We start from the raw sequence: 19,673 nt of genomic DNA, 5'->3' as shown, positions 1-19,673 counted from the left end.
GCGCGGGCCGCGCTGCCCCCTCGGGCTGCCCGGCCGGGCTCCGGCACCGGCACCGGGAGCGGCGCCGGGACCCGCGCGGCTGCAGCCATTAGCGCGCGCTCCGCCTCGGCGGTTCCCTGGCTTTCCGCATCTCCTGCCTTTGTGTTTTTCCCACTTTTCCTTTTTTTCCTTTCTTTTTTTTTCTTTCCTTTCTTTTTTTCTCTTTTTTTTGTCCCCCCACTGTCGGGCTTGAATGCTTTTCATTGTGTTGTTGCGTTGATTCGCACCCTCCTCTCCTCTGAAGGTGCTAGCTGAATTTTAAAAAGTTAAATGATATGTAAACGGCGCTTTTGTGTCCTGCATAGTGCTAATGGGGCTTAACAGCCTCCTGCTTTATTTATTTATTTATTTGCCTTCTCCTCCTCTTGTGTATGGTCTTAAGTGGTGAATTTGTGTGATCTTCTAAGTGGTAAATATGCAAAACACTTCACTTTGTTAGCTCCCCAATTAGAAAATTGGAGTCCCATATACCTAATCAAACTATTCTTTTTGTATATTACTTGGTTTGCTGTTTCCCAGTATTTTTTTTTCTAGTATTCCTGTTCTTTTTTAAATAGTGGTTGTGGGAGTTAGGAGGTAGAAGCTTATGTGTACCTATTGCACAAAGAGTTTGTATCTGTACAGAGACCATTAACCCCTGTGATGTGGAGCCGTGTCCACCATGGTCCATGTAGGAGCCACCTCTTGCGAGCCCCGCTTTGCATTTGCAGCCAGGCATCTGTGGGGGTTGCAGTAGGGGGATGGAGCATCTGTGCTTTGCAGTGCAGTTAGTTGTCCTCTGACTAAAAGGGATCTCCATCCTTTGGAAGAGGCCCGTCTCTGGGATTCAACCAGTTACTTGAAGGTGGAGTCAAGTTCAAGGTGAATTTGAATGAATTTTCTACCTCTGAAGCCATTCAGGGAGGTAAAATTTTGAGATTACTCATAGTAGGAAACTTAAACAACTAAAAAAGATTGAAGAGAGTAAGCTGAACTACAAAAGTTCACATTTTTGCTTTTAACAGTTCCCTGTGAAGAATTCTTGCTCTTCTGGAATTATGACCTTGCTTCTTTTTGGATTCACTGTACGTGCTGTGTATGATTTTTGTTGTTATTTCTGCCCAGGAAGGCTGTGTCTTCTGGAAAGGTTGCGCGTCTTTCATGTCCACAGTGTAAGGTACAAGGGTCCGGGCATTGCTGAATGCTCCTGGCTTACCCTTTTCCTGGTAAAGGGCGCCAGGCTTCAAAGGAGCTTATTCCCTTGTATGTAGGGCATGGAGAGTTCCCCATCATCAGCTAAACTGCTGATGAGGTCACCTGTGGGGCAGTCCTTGGGGCACCTTTTGTGAACCGCTTCCTCTGCTGTTTTATGAATTCTTTCTTTATTACTTCTTAGAGATTATTCTGTAGAGGTGTCACTGATAGGTTTTTTTTTGAGTATTTTTGCAAAAATTATGTTTATTAACATAATTATTATGATTATTGAGTTTGTTTTTATATGCTGACTTACATGAACTGTGTGTCCACAGACTGAGTTTTTCTGTTTGTACAAAGTACACTTGCAAAGAGTTGTTCTATTGTCTCTGAAATTAATTTCTGGCACCTTCTGTAGAAAGTAGAGCAACACTTATTTATACACTACTGGAAAAAATACTCAGAGCCTTGTTAGCGCTTTCACTACTTATTTTAAGCAAAGAGAAAACAATAGGCTGCTATGTCCTGCACTCTTTTACTTCTTTGTTAAGTAAACCTGTTTTCCATTTTTAAAAGCAAAGAAGAAGTCTGTGCAGACTTTAATCTACACTTTAGTGCTTTCCAATTGTGAGCATATATTCAACAGCTTGCTCTTCTGTATTTTTTTAATTGCACTTTGCAACTTGTTTGTCCTGTAAATGGAGACTACATAATGCAAGTAAGTGTACTGTGTAAGTGCACAGTGTCGGCTATGCTTGTAGATTCCTGCTTTGCTGGCAGAATAAATTATCCTTAAAATAATTGTTAGATGTTTCTGTTGGTAAGTTTATGAAAAACAAAAGATTGATCTTCATTTTTCCGAAACTCTTTAGAGCCTGATGTGGCCCTTTTATCCCTGGACTACAGCTGACAAACAGACTCAAGCACCAGTATTCCATATTTGTTAATATTTCTTTTTAACTGCTTATGTAGCCATACTACGGAGATATTCATTCAAAACACAGCACAAAGAATATGTGATAAAGTTTTTTTTTTTTTTTCCCCAAAAACCTATATATATACTTTTTTTTTTTTTGAATAAATATACTTTTTTTTTTTCCTGGGTAGGCACCATTAATTCAGTTTTTCATATGTATTCCACAGTTTTCTTCTAAAATCTAGACTTTCTGCATCTCCTTTGTTCCTGTTACAATCTCCAGTCTAATCAACGTTAGTTTAGGTTTCTTTTATGGAAAGTTTCTGGCAACACCGCTTAGAAAGGGTGGGCAAAGTAGTCTTTGAGTAGTAATTGTTAAAATAATTGAGGAAAGGCCAAGGGGGGAAAAACGCACTTTCCATGAGATGCCTCCACTAGGTACTTCCTCGAGCATCAATCTAGTTCTAAATAGGAGAGGGCCTGGTAAAGCTCATGTCTGCTGCTGCACTCTTGAGTTCCTTTAAATCTTAAGAGTATTGCTGGCAAGTTGTTCCTCTTGATTTTATCTGGTTGTTTTATGGCCTCTTCTATAGTGAGGAGATTTGATGCAAATTCTGAGCCCATCGCACGGATACGGTTCTGCCATCGGACTCTGGCTTGCTTCTGTGGTTCAGCATGAGCGTGAAGAGCTGCTCTGCTCCGTCCTATCTCCTGCCAAAAGGGTGGAGCAGAGTTCTGCTGGTAGGGAGGTACCTGAGTATCATGCAGGCTTACAGGCCCGAAGGAGTGAAACGGACTTTAAACGTTGATAGGCTCATTTTGGTTAGCGGATACTATTCTCTGTGGAAGCAGACTCTCTGTTGAAGCAAGTCTTGAGAGATGTGTAAAATTGCAGATGCAGAATTCAGTTTGTCACCTTTCAGTTCAGTTTGTCACCTTTCCAGGACATTGGCCTGGACATTTTGGACGTAGGCTGGTGTTGTGCTTGGGAAGGCTGGTCTAAGCTCTCGTTTGCCTTAGATATTCTCAGATGCCCAGGAAATATTAGGTTACTTGTGTTATACCTTACAGGAGCAGAGCTAAGAATAGTGACTTACATTGTTTATTCAATGTAACTGTCAATGAACAGTAATATGTTTCCTTACTGAAGGATATTTTTGTCTGGATTTAGCAAAATGGCTAATATGGTTTATATATGATAGGAGTGACATATAGGTGACTGCTATTGTGAATGCTTATTTCTTCTAAGCTTGAAAGAGGGCTGTCGATTGCTGTTAGGCTTCTTACCTGATTTCATCCACACTCTTCCACACTGAGCATTGGTCTTCAGATATCCAAGCATCAGAATTAATGTTAATCCTAAGTGTGTTGACTACGGGCTCATTTACTCCAAACTTTTTGCAGATTGAATACATTCTTTTCTTTTTTTATAACAGACTAAATAAAACATCTCTAATATATCCTGTTATATTCCTCTGGCTTGCGTTCTTAAAAGTAATGAATATGTGCAGTCTTATTCCTTTCCTGAACTTCAGTGTTTTCCATTTACTTGCATTTTCTGCCCAGTAGACAAACTGAGAGTACTGTTCTGGCAAGTCAAGTCCCTTGCTTCTTTCGTTTAACATTTTTTGGTACCTGGGTCTTTCCCTTCCCCACTTTCAAAGTTTCTAAAGTTCTTGGCCGCTCTTGTTCCTGTGTGGTGCCAAAGCTGGGCACAGCTCCTTCAACATATTTTCCAAGGACAGAAAAATTCCTTCTTGAAAAAAGTAGGATAGTTGATATTTGCCTTTAAACTCCTTGCTTTCTGCTGCATACCTGATAAAAATGTGACAAGCTCTTCTCTTTTAAAAGGCTTCATAAGTGCTAGTCTGTATCTATCGGCATCTTTAAAAATTCGGGTAACTCGTAAATCCATGTTTTGAGAAGCTGCTTTTCCTTTTATTCTGTTGCTTTCTTCTGCGTAGATTAAAATTTGTTAGCCGCTTTGCACCAGAGATCCAACGCTGCCATTAAGTAGCAGACCCACGGGTTGCTGCGCGGGGGCTGGCGTTGTCCCGGGCCAAGGTGAGCAGAGCGGCTGTGGAGCCGCTGGGCACTCGCGCTGCGGGGAGCCCGGGTGCCGTGGCCGCCGAGCGACACGGGCGGCCCCTGCGAGCGTCGCCGCGGCCGCCTCTGCGCCGGCTCGCGCTGCGGCGGGCACTGGTGGCCTTGCTGGCGCTCCCGCCGCTCTGCTTCTGCAGCTAGTTTGGACTCATTTGTAGGCTTGTGTTCTGCGCTATGAAACTCTTACTTTTTTTTTTTTTTTTTTNTTTTTAACTAGGCTTTAAGGAGCCCATTTCTTTGTATCTTTAATGTATGCAGGAATGCTACCCATGTACATTCTGTACTGCATCTCCACGCTGGTGTAGTTGCAGCTTTCTGTTACTGAAGAGCAAGCTAGGTTTTAATTGGCAGCTCTTAAATCTTTGGAGCTAAATTGCTATGAAATATTGAAGGGGGAAACAGATAATGCCTTTTACAGTTGTGTTTAGGGTGTGCTGGTGAGCCCGGGAGTTCTTTGGAATATTTTAGTTGTATAAATAATTTCCTAATACTAGAATACAATTAATTATGTTCTATTTATATTGAAGGAAATGGCATCTGAACATTTTCTTACATAAGCAATGATATTGCCATGAAACAGCTGTAGTTTTATTTTTTGTTACCCTTGGATGGTGAAAAGGACTTAACTTCAAGCCTACCTTTTCAGTTTGCTGTAACACACCTTAATCTGATATGATAAGCAAGTTAAAATAATATGTCAGATAGCTGGAGTAAAATACTTTGTATTGACTTAGGTGAAAACAAATTGTTCTTCTTTAATGAAATCTTATGTTCCAGAGTATTTTGTATGATCCGATTAATGTTTTTTTTATAGATGAAACACATTTTTGTACTTCTTGGGCAGTAACCATTTTCTGTGGCCAGCTTAAATTGAAACTGCCACATAAAAAAGTAGATTAGCTCTTTCTTACTGTTCAATGTGGTTAGCAGATGATTTTTAGGCAGATTAGGTGCTAGAATTCCCAAAGGATGAATTATGAATTAATGATCACAAACAACTCTGATTTAAAACAAAAACAAACAACAACAACAACAAAACCCTAAATCCAATTACCTGCTGCTGGATTAATATGATTCCATTGCTTTTTTTTTTTTTTCTCTTTTTTTTTTCCCATGGATTCATTTTACTTTCATGGATTTATGGATAAAGCATAATCCTTACTGGATAGAGCTTTATTCCAATCATTGTTAGTCTTTGGGTTGTATTGTACTTGGTTATTGGCCTTGTTCAGAACTGGTGGGATTACTAAACAATAATGATGGAATATGGTCCCAACTCATATCTCCTAATATTCTCTAGATAGTGAATGGCATGATGTCCTATTTTAAACATAAAATCAATTATCAAATGGTAAGATAGCTGTAAACACAAAGTTACAGAGGTTATGTGTGAACAAATGCTGAGATCCTTTCAAGGCTGTATGGAGTAGCTAAAAATTACAGTTACTTTTGTCTTTGAGCAACACTTTGTATTGGCTTTTTGATTAAGTAGAATGAATGTAACTGACAAGTGTGCTAAACGCACAGATTATGTATTTTCAAGCAAGAGTAAAGCTAAAAATAGCATCTGGTAGCTTAAGGTAGTCAAACCTGTGGACTTTTTATTTACAGATGCCAAAATAATTTAAAAAGCTAATATTGTCCAAAGTTGCAAGTGCTTGAAATGCTGAAGATAGACCAGATACTCCTTTTCATTATGAAAAACTCAACATTGCAGCTTGGGGATGTGTTTAAATATTCTTAAATTTTACAACTGATTCATGTCAAAGAAGCAATCAAAAGAATGCAGAGAAATGGATTATATGCATTTTTTAAATTCCTCTAGGGTGCCTAATAGTTTAATTTGCATTGCCTTTCCAGAGCACATTTTACTTCCCTATGTGCTTGAAGAGTAAGTGCTTTTCAAGAAGAAATAGGAGGTGTTATTCTAAACTTAAATAGCACATGAAAACACTGCTAAGGTAGCAGCCTTTTCCTATTCTCTGTATCCAGTGTGAGATAGTTTGAGTACCTGATGCTCCTACCAGTGAAACTGCCTGTTGATGAAGCCAACAGGCAACTTACTCTGCGTCTGCAAGAGCCAGTCCCGAACTGAACTGAATGAGCTCTTAATTGCAGGCAATTTTGCCCTTTGTTCCTAGCCTGTATTGTATCTGAACACTGTGTTCTACAAAAGATGCTCTCATTCAATAAGGGAAGCTTGGAGCTTGCTACAGACACCACAGGCTTTGCTTGCACAAGCAGAGATGTTTAGGTTTCAAAACCAAGGTGTGTTAGGCAAGAAAGCCACAATAATCATGTTAGTAATTAAGTTATTTCAGAGACGTGCATCTCTCTGATGCTGAAAACGTCTGCGTTGTTTCAACTACATCTGAAAGAGTGTATTGTAAACAGCAATCTTCCCTCTAAATTGGTTTGTTTTCTTAAACTGGTTCAAGTGCAGGATCTCTAGGTGCAGAATGAAGAATAGTAATAGGTTTGGTTATGAAATTTACCTGTTCCGGTAGGAATATACTGAGCTGGAGGGCAGTGGAAGGGAGGAAAATGCACCTCTGTTGGTTTGTACATCCCCAATACAGATTATTGGGTCTGTTAGCTCATGTTTGCTTATTTAACTGTGCAGTCTTGCACTTCAGCAAGACTTTAAAGACAGTAGTTAGAAGCTTGTTTGCAATGAAAAGTACATTAAATGTCTATTTTGGGTTGCATTTAGGATAAATGCATATTTGATGTACAGATATTATCAGCGTTGTGATGAGAAGTCTGCAAGAGAATTCTACTCGTTGTCCATACGGGCTGGGTGTCAAGTGCTGGTTGTGGCTTCTGGGCCGTCCTGTGGGTGCTGTTTGATGCCGCACGTGTGGGTCAGGACGGTGGGTGCTGCTGCCTGGCCTGTTATGACCCGTGTTTGCATGTCTTCAACGAGCCCCTTGGTGAGATGCAGTAGTTCAGGTGCAATGCTAGAAGCAGTTCCCCTCCAAGGCAATACAAATTACTAAAAGTGTAGGTGGTTTGGGGAAGGCTGCCTGTTCTGGCCACATGTGCTACATAAGATATCAAATGTGGCAAAACTTTCTTTTCTATAAGCAGGTTTCTGTAGCAGGTTGTTTAGCTTCTGATCTCATATATAGTGCTACTGAATTTTCTTAGCAAACGCTTTCCACTGTTATCATTCACTTATTCTCAAAATGCTAGAAAATTCCTTTTTGAAAATCCTTTTTATAAGATATGAGAAAATACTCAAAATGAGGAGCGAATGCTACAGGACTATAACTAGTCTGCATTGAATAGGGAAAAAAAAATCCTTGGAAGATTTGCTATAACAAGAAGAAAAAATGACTAGGTTGAAGCAGTAACAAATGTAGTTCATGCAAGTCTAAATCATCCTGTGTACACTTGCAGAGTGCCTTCCAGCATAACTTCTGTTTCTGTGGGGGTGACTGCAGATAGGTAGCTTTTCATTTTATATAATTAGTGTCTACAAATATTCCTCAAAACTAAGTCATGGAAGAATCACCAATTCTGTCATGCAAATCTTTGCTCCTACCCTGCTGCCCCTGTGTCACTGCTTATTTTATTTTTAACACCCGTTTCTGACCTTGACAAATAATCTCTCCAGTTATTATTAGCATTGCAGTTTCCATCAATTTATAACATAAGTTTGTTATGTAAGTGAAATTACTTTCCTTGCTCGGTTGAGATTTTTAGTCCTTCTCCTTTCATTTTCTAAATGAAAATTAAGTCTTATTGAAAAATCTGAAATTGTAATTGCTATGTGTGTAAAATATGATATTAAAGTAAATTTTTTTCCATAACTTTATTTTAAGTGGAGGGTATTCCTGAATGTATCCTGTCATTATTAACACCTTGCTGTGAAGAAAATGATATTTCTCAGGATTACACGTTCTTGTTGTTTACACAGCTGTGTTCTCTGCAGATGGCCGCTTCCGAGAAACCTACCTCTTTCTGAAGAACTTTTCCCATTCAGTGGCACTGGGTTTTGTATCGGGCATATGTCTAGCTCCTTTTTAGAACTAGACAGCCTTTTTTCCTGTAGCTGATGCTTATTTCATGTAATTTTCTACCTCTTTATTTCCTCCTAATTGACTTAGCTTTTACTTGAGCGCTGTTTACTATTTAGAACCTTATAGCAAATCTCCTATACAGATTTTATTGTTAGCTCAACCCTAGACTGACAGAGTTCAGGGTAACCTTGACCGCATCTGATGAGGTCAGGATGAGGTGTTGATCACACTTTAGATAGGCTTCAAATGGGTTTCTGATCTGTTTCAAACAGCCTCTGTTTTAGAGCTTGTGTGTGTGTACAAATATATATTTGACAACCCATAATGTATGTATAAATGTATGTTTAACCAACAACCCATAGAATTTGACACACTTGGAAAAGCGATGTTCCATTCCAAAGCTAAGATAGTTACTGTAGTGGCTCTGACTTTTTCAGTTCTTTCTAACTTCTTTCTTCTTCCAGTTCTAACTTTTCCAGTTCTGGGCTCCCTAGAAAAGAGGGATGTGGAGCTGTTGGAGAGAGTCCAGCGCGGGGCTACGAGGATGATCAGGGGCCTGGAACATCTGCCCTAAGAGCAAAGGCTGAGAGAGCTGGGTCTGTTCAGCCTGGAGAAGAGAAGGCTGAGGGGGGACCTGATCAGTATCTATAAATACCTCAAGGGAGGGAGTGAGGAGGAGGGGTCCGGCCTCTTTTCAGTGGTGGCCAGCGATAGGACAAGAGACTACAGACTGAAGCTCCGAAAGTTCCACAGGAACTTAAGGAAACATTTCTTGACAGTGAGGGTGGCAGAGCCCTGGAATAGGCTGCCCAGGGAGGTTGTGGAGTCTCCTTCTTTGGAGATCTTTAAAACCCGCTTGGATGCAGCCCTGGGCCACATGCTCTAGGTGACCCTGCGTGTGCAGGGGGGTTGAACTAGATGACCTTCCAACTTTACGGATTCTATGATTCTATGAACTTAGCCATAACAAAAAGAAAGGATACTGCACAGCTAAGAGTTCAACACTACCCAGAAGGTAGTGACAGCTCCTTAGCTGCTCCATGTAGATCATAGGAGTCCAAGGTCAGATTAATCTTCACGTAAAAGCTGATGCTGCTGGTGGTGCCTGCCAGGACAGCTGCGACTTTTTGTTCCATCTAATTTTCATCATGGTCAAGCACTGGAACAGACTGCCGGAGAAGTGGTGGAGTCGCTGTCCCTGGTGGTGTTCAAGAAACAGGCAGAGGAGGCACTTAGGGAGATGGTTTAGTTGGCAGGGTGGTGATGGGCCTACGGTTGGACTCGGTGATCTTGAAGGTCTTTTTCAGCCATAAAGGTTCTATGGTAATGAGGCAGAAGGGAGGAGGATCTCTTTCTGAAGTCATGCGGAACTCATCTGCTGGTTTGACCAAGCCAGCCTCGTGATTGATAAAACATTCAAAACTACTGCAAATTTTGCCAAGAAATACAACTCATTAAGTGATATGGCAGATGAAAGCCATTGATCAAATGACGAAGTAGAGCATTTCTGAAGCTGATGCCTTCTATTTCCTTGTTACTGATCTGAATGTTGCAGATGCAGCTTTTATGCTCTTACTATTCTATGAGCTTAACTGGTAGGATAATTCAGGAGTGAGTCGTGTGAGATAAGACAACTGTGAGCAAAGTAACCTACCTGAGGTGGTTAAAGGTGTCAGCAAAGTGATAGCTGTAATTCTGAGATTCTTCCAGTGGAGACACTTGAGCTTTAGGGTTGCAGTACTGAAGAGTAGCCTTAGAGTGCAGTTCTGCAAGTGTTTCGAAGGAGCACTTCTGCCCACCTTCTGCCCATCTTTCTCTATCTAGTCTGTACTCTTTCCCTTCTGCCATCATGACTATACCGATAGCAATACAGTGAACTGGACTGTGAAGTTAGAACAAACTAACAAATACTGCCTTACCTCAATTCAGTTTTAACTCACATCAGATAATTTAATCACAAATATGAGAGAAGGTTGCCTGTTTTGGTGACAATGTCTTTTTTGTTGTTGTTGTTTAGGATGCTTGAAACTGCAGTGTTGGACCTGTCAGAAAATTGGTGTTATACCAAAAGTTTGAAGTTTCTATATTGTTTGTAATACAATTTATAGTTACCTAATTCTGACTGAAGTCCTGCACACCTTTCCTCATGTTTTTTTTGTTTGTTTGTTTGCCTGAGATGAGAAGCTACTTCTGCAAGCCTCTTTGGCTTCTCTCTTTGGGTGGGCAAGTCTCTTGGGTGGGCAGGGACTTTTTTTTTCATTTCCTTGTATTTGGTGTTCCGGTCAAATTGTCTCTTGCAAACTGTATGAGACAGAAGTTGACTTCTGGTCAGTGTGATACAAGAAGTAGCACGGCATAGTACAGAGCAGAAAAGCTGATACAGAGTGCAGATCTCAGAGTAAGAATGTCCTTACAAAGTGTTTTACTAACTTGCATCAAAACAGCAGCTTCTTCTAAATTCCAGAAAACTCACAAGTAATTCAGGGAATTTAAATAATACATGAATAAATATTTTCACAGGGGAAGGGACAAAACAGAAAATCTAGGGTGGTTTCTAAAAGGTAAATGGTTTTTATTGTTTAAAGTCTGGTTTTCCTCGTTCCTTCTTAGATTGTCTTTCTTGGATAAAATGTCTTTTATAAAGGCTTTTTTCAGTAATCGGGGCTAGACGTCCTGAGTCTGAGCTGATGAGTGTGTGTAGTTATCTGGCAGCACAAAAACTTTGCATATTTTCTAATGGTGATAAACCTAAAATGGGGTCAGTGTATCAAACAGTAGACTCTAAACTTTACTGGATATATCTGAATGTTGAAAGCCTGCTGAGAGACCTAGAGCAGTTTATTTTAGTCTTGCAACTGGGAAGGAAAAATCCCTCAGTTCTTAAGAAGTAAATTGAGCTAAGATCACAGCATATCAGCAACCTTATTAATACGCCAATTCTTTTTTTTTCTTTTTTTTTCCAAAAGAATTGAAATGGTACTTCATGCTTCAACAATAAATTTTATTAGTGAATTGTGCTAATAATCTATTGCTGTGTTTAATTCTCATCTTGCCTTTAGTAGTAAGCTTGCTATATCTTGTAACATATGATTCTAATAACTCTTACTTTTTTACAGATAACTACCCTTATCAATCATAAGGATAAACCAAAGCGTTCAGACAAGACTCTGCAAGCAATTCAGCGGGTGGGTCAAGCAGTTAACTTGGCAGTTGCAAGGTTTGTAACTGTGGGCGAAGCCATAGCTGATGAAAATCATGAATTGAAAGAGGAAATGAATGTTGCTTGCATCGAGGCAAAGAGAGCAGGTATGTTGTTATTCAGGTAATTTGTAACCTCTTGTGTTTATGCCGCTTCTGGTTCTCAGTATGTTTAATGTCAGTAATAATGTAAGAAATCCAACTGGTTGTTTAGAAACAACCCTCTTGACCCTCTCTTGCTGTCTCACTTGATTCCTGATTTGTTACCTGAACTCCTCACATATTATGAGGAGGGGATAGACTTGTGTGGTAGCTTTTATGTGATCTGCTGCCTTTGTCTGAGTAATTTGTAGGGCTGCACTGATCTTGAGCCGGGAGGATTAATCCTCTTGGACCCTTTGCCTTCTAGGGGCCTAACCTGTTGGATTCCTCCAAGCAGGTCACTGAAGAATCTAAAGTTTGCTCTCGTGAAGTCCATGATTCTGATCATACATATCGTCCTACTTTCTACTCACAGGAGCCTATTTAATCTTTGTTTTAGCTAATTAATTAGATGCTACCTGGAAGATACAGGGAGATGTGAAGAGGAAGAGAACTGCTAGATATCAAAGATAAGTTTTCATGCTAGGATTTAGATCAGTTGAAGCATCTCAACTGTGAAGAGAAGTCTAGAGTCTTTAAATTCATTGCCTATCCAGCATAGGCTTTGAAGGAAGACGAGCCTGAATTTTGTAGGGTAGTCTGTAAACTGAGGTATTTTAGACTTGGTATGGTACTTCCTTATAATAAATGTTGATTGTCTGAAGTAAAATAGAATTATCAAACTCACACTCCAAGTAGGTCTTCTAACACTATTCTTGCATTGTTTCAGTGTTACAAAGACAGTTTAGTAGAAAATATCTCCAAGAAGCACATTCCTTCATGCCCATTTTTTTTTAAAGGAAAGATATGGAACAATAAACATCTGTTGTATATTTTTGCCATTAATTCCTGTGAGGAAGGAGTAAGGAGGAATAATAATAATAATAATAAAGCAACAGTTTTAAATGAACAAATAGAATAATTTATGTTGGAAAGGACTTTCTAGTGGTCATCTAATTCAACAGATCCAGTTAAAGCAGGAGGCCCAGGCTATTGCCCTGTTGACTTCCAAATATCTTTAACGTGCAACTTCTCACCACGCTTCTCCAAATGTTTGACTACCCTCATGCTGGAAGAAGCCTTTTATTTTAACATTTTTTTCTGTGATACAACTGCATCACTTCTGCGTGTTACTTATTCTGTCAGCATGCACCTCTGAGAATAGTCTCTGGCTGGTCTCAAAGAAACATGTTCCTATCTTCTTCATCCATGCCATTAGGGTAGCTGTAGGAAACTACAGTAAACTCTGCCATTAGTCTTCTCTTAATGCTGAAAAAACCTCATTCCTTCAAACTCCCCTCTTATATCACATGTTCCATTCTATCAGTGCCTGTGATGGGCACTCTCAAATGGGACACAACACTCCAGATGCTGTCTCCCTTGAAAAGGAAAAATCTCTTCCGTCAACCTATTGCCTACTCTCCTGCTAATAAGAAGGCCAGCATCTGGCTACCTGCTTTTGCCATCCCTTTTTTACTGGATGATGAGGTGAGTTCTTTGTGCATTTCTCTGCAAAGGTTCCCTCAAGGTGGCTGACCCCAGTCTGTTACATGGCATTATGTGGTGTTGTGTGGTCTTATCCTCACAGAGACACATAACTTGCCTGTCTTGGACTTCATGAACGTCCCGGCAGACCCTTTTTCCAGCTTGTCTAGGCCCTTCTGTCTAGCAGCCCTGTCCTGCGGGTTGAACACTGCCACAGTTTGGTACTGTCCACAAGCTTGCTAAATGCACATCCTATCCCAAAGTCTAGTTTACTAATGAAGATGCTAAACAGTGATGGCACCCTGCTGCTCCTTGAGGGGTGCAGACGGTAGCTGAACACCAGCTGGACTTTGTACCAGTCCTTTGAGCACAACAGTTCAGTCAGTTTTCCGTGCGCCTTTTTGTTCACTTCCACAATTCATCTCCCTCAGCCTGGTTATAGGAATACTATGGGAGACCGTGTTAAGACCTTGAGAAGGTCAAGACACACTTGCTTGTCCACGGTAGGAGGCATCTCATCATAGAAGGCATTCAGGTTGATCAGGCACTCTCTGCCCTTTTAAGTTGGTGCCAGTTCTATCACATTACCTTTTTTTCTGCTTCCTATGGAAGTGGCTTCCAGTATTATTTTTATTAATATTCCTAGTGTGAGAATGGTTGTAATTCCCTAAGTTTTGCTCCCTACCCGTCTTAAAGATAGATTTGACAATTGCCTTTTTGAATTATTGTAGTTCTTCCCCTGATCGCAATGGTTTCAAATGTGATAAAAATGTGATAAAAAGTAACCTTACAGGGACACTGAGTTCCTGGAGTTCCATAGAGCTGTTGCAGCTATTTCTCTTTTCTGATTATTTTGTGAGACATTAGGCTGCTTTTTAAAAAGGGGAAAATCCTTTAGCATAAGGAAAGATCTTTCCTTTCCTTTTTCCTATGCATCTTTCTTTGGTTACCGAAAAAACTCTCTTTTTGTTACTTTTTTTCTTTGTATTGCTACAGCATTTTATCTTGTCATGTATGTTTTGGGAGGGCAAAGGAAGAGGGCGGGATTATTTTCCAGACAAATAATTCCAGTTAGAGAATGGAGTGACTAGAAGTCATTCTGATTATGGGGAAAGCAATGACCAGTATGTTTCAGCATGAAATAGTCTTTTTATCCACAGAAGGCTCGTCTTACAACTTCACTTTGAGTGTATATGACTGCCAATGTTCTTGCATGTGGAGGTATTAGTTATACTTTTTTAAGTTTTCTTAAAGTTTCTTTAAGAAAGTTTAAGTTTCTTTAAGAAAAGAAACTTTAAGTTTCTTTTAAGTTTTCTTAAGTTTCTATTTAGCTCCTTCAACTATGGAAATTACTTTGACAAGCATCTCCAAGTGTATACTCCCCTGTAAATCACACTTAATACTTCTAACAGAGAGACTTTCTGATTATTCCTAACCTATTATCACATGAACTGGTCCCAGGAAGATACAGGATGTTTCCTGCCAGAATGCGATATCAATTCAGATCTATTCTATCAATAAATTCTATTAAGAACTCAGGGTTTATAGTGGTTGTGGAAATGAAATCTGTGTGTGAACTACATGAACAATATGAGTATATAGTATAAATGTCACAGATTATAGGAATGCTAACTGGAATTTGGAAAATAAAAGGGAATTTGGAAAATGAAAGAGAATTTATAGCTTTTTTTTCCTTCTTGTTTCATTTTGTCCAGGCTCAAGGTTATGTCTGTGTAGGCAGTGATTCAACTTCTGCTATTGAAATTGAAAAACTGTCCCCCATGTGTGTAGGAAACAGTTGTTTAATCCACCAAACATAAGTCAAGTGTGCTTAATGGCCTATTTTCTTTTTTTATAACTATAAAACTTCATTTATTTATTAATTTTTCTCAACAGGTGAAACTATTGCTCAGCTTACAGATGTAGCAAGCTTGTATCATCCAGAATCTGATAGCCACATAACAATTTTTACAGACAAAACAGGCATTGTTAAAGCTGCAAGGTTGCTACTCTCTTCTGTGACAAAGGTGCTTGTGTTAGCGGACCGAATCGTTATTAAGCAGATTATAACTTCCAGAAACAAGGTATTTGTAGCTTTTTTATCTTTCTTTTATTTTGTTTAACTGGTGTCTGCAGGCAGAACAAAAGAGTTGGGTCCTAAAAGAACTGGAATTTTCATTGTATTTCTAGGAAAAGTGTAAATAAAGTGACTAAAGTAAGTGTCTTATGCCTTTACCTCCAAAATATGTGAAATGGTGGTTAAGTCAGCAAGAATAAAATAAAAATTTGTGCTAAGCTTGTGTGTTTTGTGTGATCAGGCTAGCACCATTCACTTAATCTGTTGTCTGCTTTCTGCTGTTCATTATTGTCCAGCTGCTCAGTGCTTACTTTAGTCCAAGGCTCAGAAAATACAGTGCTAGTTTTACCTATCTCAGTTGGGCTATAGGCTTCAGTAGCACTAATTGGTTGTTTAGTAATCTCTCCTTCTCCTAATGGTTGGTGAAAGTGGTGGCAGTTTTATCAGTGTTCATTTGCAGTAGCTACTTAGAGATTGTTTTTTCTTGCACAGACACCAGAGTTGTTGCCATAGGACCATTTGCTGCCTTTTCCTGCCTTTCGTGACCATTTGTTCAGCCCATATCCAGAGACATGCAGTGATCTGAATTCATTTTCACTTATAAAAGTGGCTCATTCTAATACAGATTTAGACTACGGAGCACAAGTATTTGTATCACAGAGGAATAGGGTGTCATTTGTCCTTTCCGCAGCAGAGGGTGGTTAATGATTGCTTCAAGTAAATGTGAAAGTATTCTCCTGCTTGCTGCAGAAGTGTGAATACAGCAATAATAGGTATAGAGATACAATTTAATTCTGAAGGTATTTGGCTATTTAAGTTAGAGTTTAACATTCCAAACTAAGCATGTCTAGCTAGTTGCTGTAGTCACCCTGTAGTTTTGGGGGTCTTTAGGGATTTACAGTATTCTCCTTTCCAAGCATAATGTGTTTTGAGAATGTCTGGTTTTGTTTATGATACTGGTAGGGCAATTCGTATCTCTTATGATCAAAGTCAAACAAATTATGTCTTACAGGGACAAGTAGATGTCTTATATAGGTGTATCTGTAGAGGATACACTCCTGAAAAGCACAGCAGAGAGGACTGTGATGGGCAGAAAAGCTGGTGGTGTGTTGTGTGTTGTTTTTTTTTTTTTTTTTTTTTTTTTTTTTTAATTGGAGGAAAAAAAAGGGGGAGATGTGGACAGGATCTTAATAAGGACACATAAGTACACTCAGGGACAGCATGGTGTTTATATGGTGTAGAGAATGGAGGGTGCAGGATTGGTATTAGCCAGCATGTGTTGGCTTTTGAAGAGGAATACTGTGACAACATCTCAGCTGCTTCCTCTGAGGCTGTATGCCTGATATTGAAAGATTAAGGCTGGTTGTGTAGTTAGGTTTTAAAAAAATGTGCATCTCAAAATTAACTTTTAAATTCACAGTTGCTGCATGTATTATCTGTATATTAATTTTGTGTACTTGCATTTTTAAATTTAATGTGACAGTAATATTTTTCTTAAATATGGAAGCTAAATTTTGTAATAATATTGTAATTTTATTATAATGGGAAGGGTGTGGAAAATGTGTTTTGAGGTGGCAGAATAAATGAGTCATTTCGAATGAAGTGTCATTATTTATACTTGACTTCTAGCCTTTGACTTCTTAATATTTAATTTGCAACAAAATGTGTAAATTTTATTCCTTCTGCTTTAGAAGGATTAACAAAAAATAAAGTTCTTAATTCAGTAATAATATTTTCTGTTTAGTATTTGTGATAATCTACGTGAATTTTCCTTACAGGTTATTGCAACAATGGAACAACTAGAGAAAGTCAGTACTTTCCAGGAGTTTGTGCAAATATTCAGCCAGTTTGGAAATGAAATGGTGGAGTTTGCACATTTAACTGGGGATCGACAAAATGTAAGTATTAAAAAAAAATATATATATAGATGAGAAACATTGTAAGTATTGCTTTTCATCTGATTCAGTAGAAGACTGGGATTCTTCTGGGATGACTGTTACAGACCAAAACCCCAGGGTCCAGTCTCTGAAACCTGAATTTCTCTCCTTGCTCCATCCAGACAGCATCTTTTGATGTTCATGCTCACACTAAGGGACATTGCTGGGTTATTTGCTCAGGGTTTCTTCCAATAGCCTGGATGGATATTATTTGAGCTTCTCCAGATATCCTTAGTCTTCTTTCTTATATCTTCTGCTCTAGTTTGCCTGGTTTATTACTCTGATAGAAAATTTGTCTGTTATTTGTCTGCTAAATATCTCTTCATATTCATAAACATTTTCATAAATGTTTACATGTAAGGAAAGACTTTAGAAGCAGCAGTTCTTCTAGAAACCTCAAAAGAAGATGGCTTTAGATTCTAATAAAGTGTACCTATGTTTTGTGGGTTTTTTTTTTTTTTTTTTATTATGGAGCATTTTTCTAGGTTAAAGTCAAAATGTATATATGTCAATGTGATGCTTTTTCCTTCTTGCATCCAGTTCCTGTTTCCAAAGTTTCTTTCATTCACAGAGCAAACTTGTGGCTTCTGTTGTACAATATTATTTGGAAATTCATTTGTTTTCTAAAACAGCTGTTAGAAATTTGCTTTTATATCCTTCTGTTGCTCTGAGTAACCTACCTCTTTAGCTCATTTACAAAGGTACTGTGCTCATCTTTATTGTTTAGGCATCAGTTCGTCATGGAAGTGGGCCTCTGTAGACAGTTCCATGCAAATAAGAGGTTTCATGAGGCTTGAGAGGCTGCTATGAGCGATGTTTGTTTCCCCTTGATAATCAAATTTCCATTGATTTCTCCATTCATAATTGAACTAGAGATATATATTTACAGAGCTCCTAATATCAAAGAGAACTTGGAAGCTATGCATACATGAATTGCTCAGACTGGTGCTTATAAAAATAGGCATTTCTGTCACGATGCAATAATCTTCAGAAAAATTATTAGAGGATATTTATGAAAACACATACCTTCCTTTCTGTTGATGGGTTGTGAGATGCCTAAGAATATTCTTGAAGAACCAGATCTGGAAAAGCTACGTGTAAATAAAGGAAATCCCTCTGGAGACAGACTCTCTTTTTTTTTCCTGAAATGTTTGTAACCGCTATTCCTTGGAAAGAGAAAAAGGCATTTCTGTTAAGTGATACTCTATTAAGGGGTGCTTGTCCCATCTATTTTTGATTTTCAAAGTTAATTGAAGGTTTGACTCTCCCCTCCTTGCTCACTTGAGTCTTTTGGAAAGAACGTTTCGTTAATACGTTTTAAATTCTGTCAGGACTTGATGCGCTTACTTTAATCGTACTAAGGGTGCTGTGTGGAGGTGTTAGCTTTGGGAGTTTATCTCCCAAAGTATTTTTTGTTTTTATAGTTATATGTGTGCCAGAAACTCTTGAATATGGTCAGATTTCTGAGAATATAATGTAAGAATCGGAGAAACAAGCAGTTTTTTTTAAAGAAATGTAATGACCTCAAAATTTTGAAGGTTATGCTGAATTTATTAAAGAAGTGATTTTCTTTATTTTTAATGGCAAAATGGAATGCTGTCATGATCTATCTGTGTTTTTAGGTTTTTTTCCTCTTCCTTCTAAATCAGATTGTTTAATTCCATCCTGTAGTAGTTCTTAATCAAACACAAACTTGGTTTGAAATGCAGTGTTGTAAATCCGTTCTTTCCCACCCTCTTCACTGTCACTTGCTTAATTTTTCAGGGCCTAGCCAGCCTGGGAATATTGTTGATTTCAATCTGTTGTGACATACCTCTGTAAGTCCAAGTTGTTTCTTGTGTTCACACAGAGTCTGTGTGAACCTGCCCTTCCAAGGATGGGGCCGTGATGTGTCCTGGGTTACTCTGCAGGGAGGACAGTGACTTTGGGAGGCAATTGTGGAGCTCTTCTTGTCATCTCCTGAGTGGCTTTTAAGCTCTTTTTGGGCGATAACCCCTTTGCCCATTCTATATTACCTATTTCAAGATGAGTGACAGATTCGTGATGAAAAGTGCATCTTGTTATTTTTGTAAAAATGATCATAAGCTGCAGGTGGATGCTCTCAGGCTGGAATTAAGCTTTCTAATCCATTGCATGGTGAATGGCTTGGACTTTTGAGTACCCAAAGGAAGGAAACGCTGTTGCTTTTAAGAGAGGGCTTGAGCAGTTTATAGCAAGTGTTATATGACTCGCATAAATGCTGTGGCAGAGAATTTGGCTTTATTTCACTGCAAGTCCCACGCAATTGTGCACTCTCTAATGCCTAAAAAGCATTCAGCTAATTTTTCTAGCAAAAAAACTCTTTCCCTTTGTTAGAGTCCCTGTCTGTTGAGGCATTTCCTTCTCCATCCCAATTTAGACTCTTTTTTTTTCTTTTCCTATGTGAAGAAACTTTATTGGATTCCCTTCATTACAGTTCAATGAAAAGCTGGTTCTCTCTTTTTCTGCCTACTCCACCATCTCTTTCAATTTTTTTTTTCAGTTGTATTTGTTTTTGCTTACTTTCCTATTTTATTGATAATACTATATGGTAAAGATAG

General features: G+C 38.8%; 1 protein-coding gene across 2 annotated transcripts in view; it reads left to right on the top strand.

Annotated features, from left to right (window-relative positions):
- The first annotated feature begins 234 nt into the window (after positions 1 to 234).
- CTNNAL1 (catenin alpha like 1) overlaps positions 235 to 19,673 on the top strand; it is a 41,058-nt gene continuing 21,619 nt past the window's right edge. The window contains exons 1-4 of one of the 2 annotated variants that reach the window (XM_026038388.1): positions 235 to 283; positions 11,373 to 11,562; positions 14,977 to 15,164; positions 16,936 to 17,055. In XM_026038388.1, coding sequence (XP_025894173.1) covers positions 11,529 to 11,562; positions 14,977 to 15,164; positions 16,936 to 17,055 — 342 coding nt within the window. In that variant the 5' untranslated portion in view covers positions 235 to 283; positions 11,373 to 11,528. Of the gene's footprint in view, positions 284 to 11,222; positions 11,233 to 11,372; positions 11,563 to 14,976; positions 15,165 to 16,935; positions 17,056 to 19,673 lie in introns of those variants that run through there. The other variant, XM_026038386.1, reaches the window with a different exon arrangement.

Source organism: Nothoprocta perdicaria, unplaced genomic scaffold (genome assembly GCF_003342845.1).
Source record: "Nothoprocta perdicaria isolate Ctin4 unplaced genomic scaffold, notPer1 scaffold_209, whole genome shotgun sequence".
Classification (NCBI taxonomy): Eukaryota; Metazoa; Chordata; class Aves; order Tinamiformes; family Tinamidae; genus Nothoprocta; species Nothoprocta perdicaria.
The sequence above is the reverse complement of the archived record's forward strand: the minus strand, read 5'-3'. Positions and strand labels throughout refer to the sequence as shown.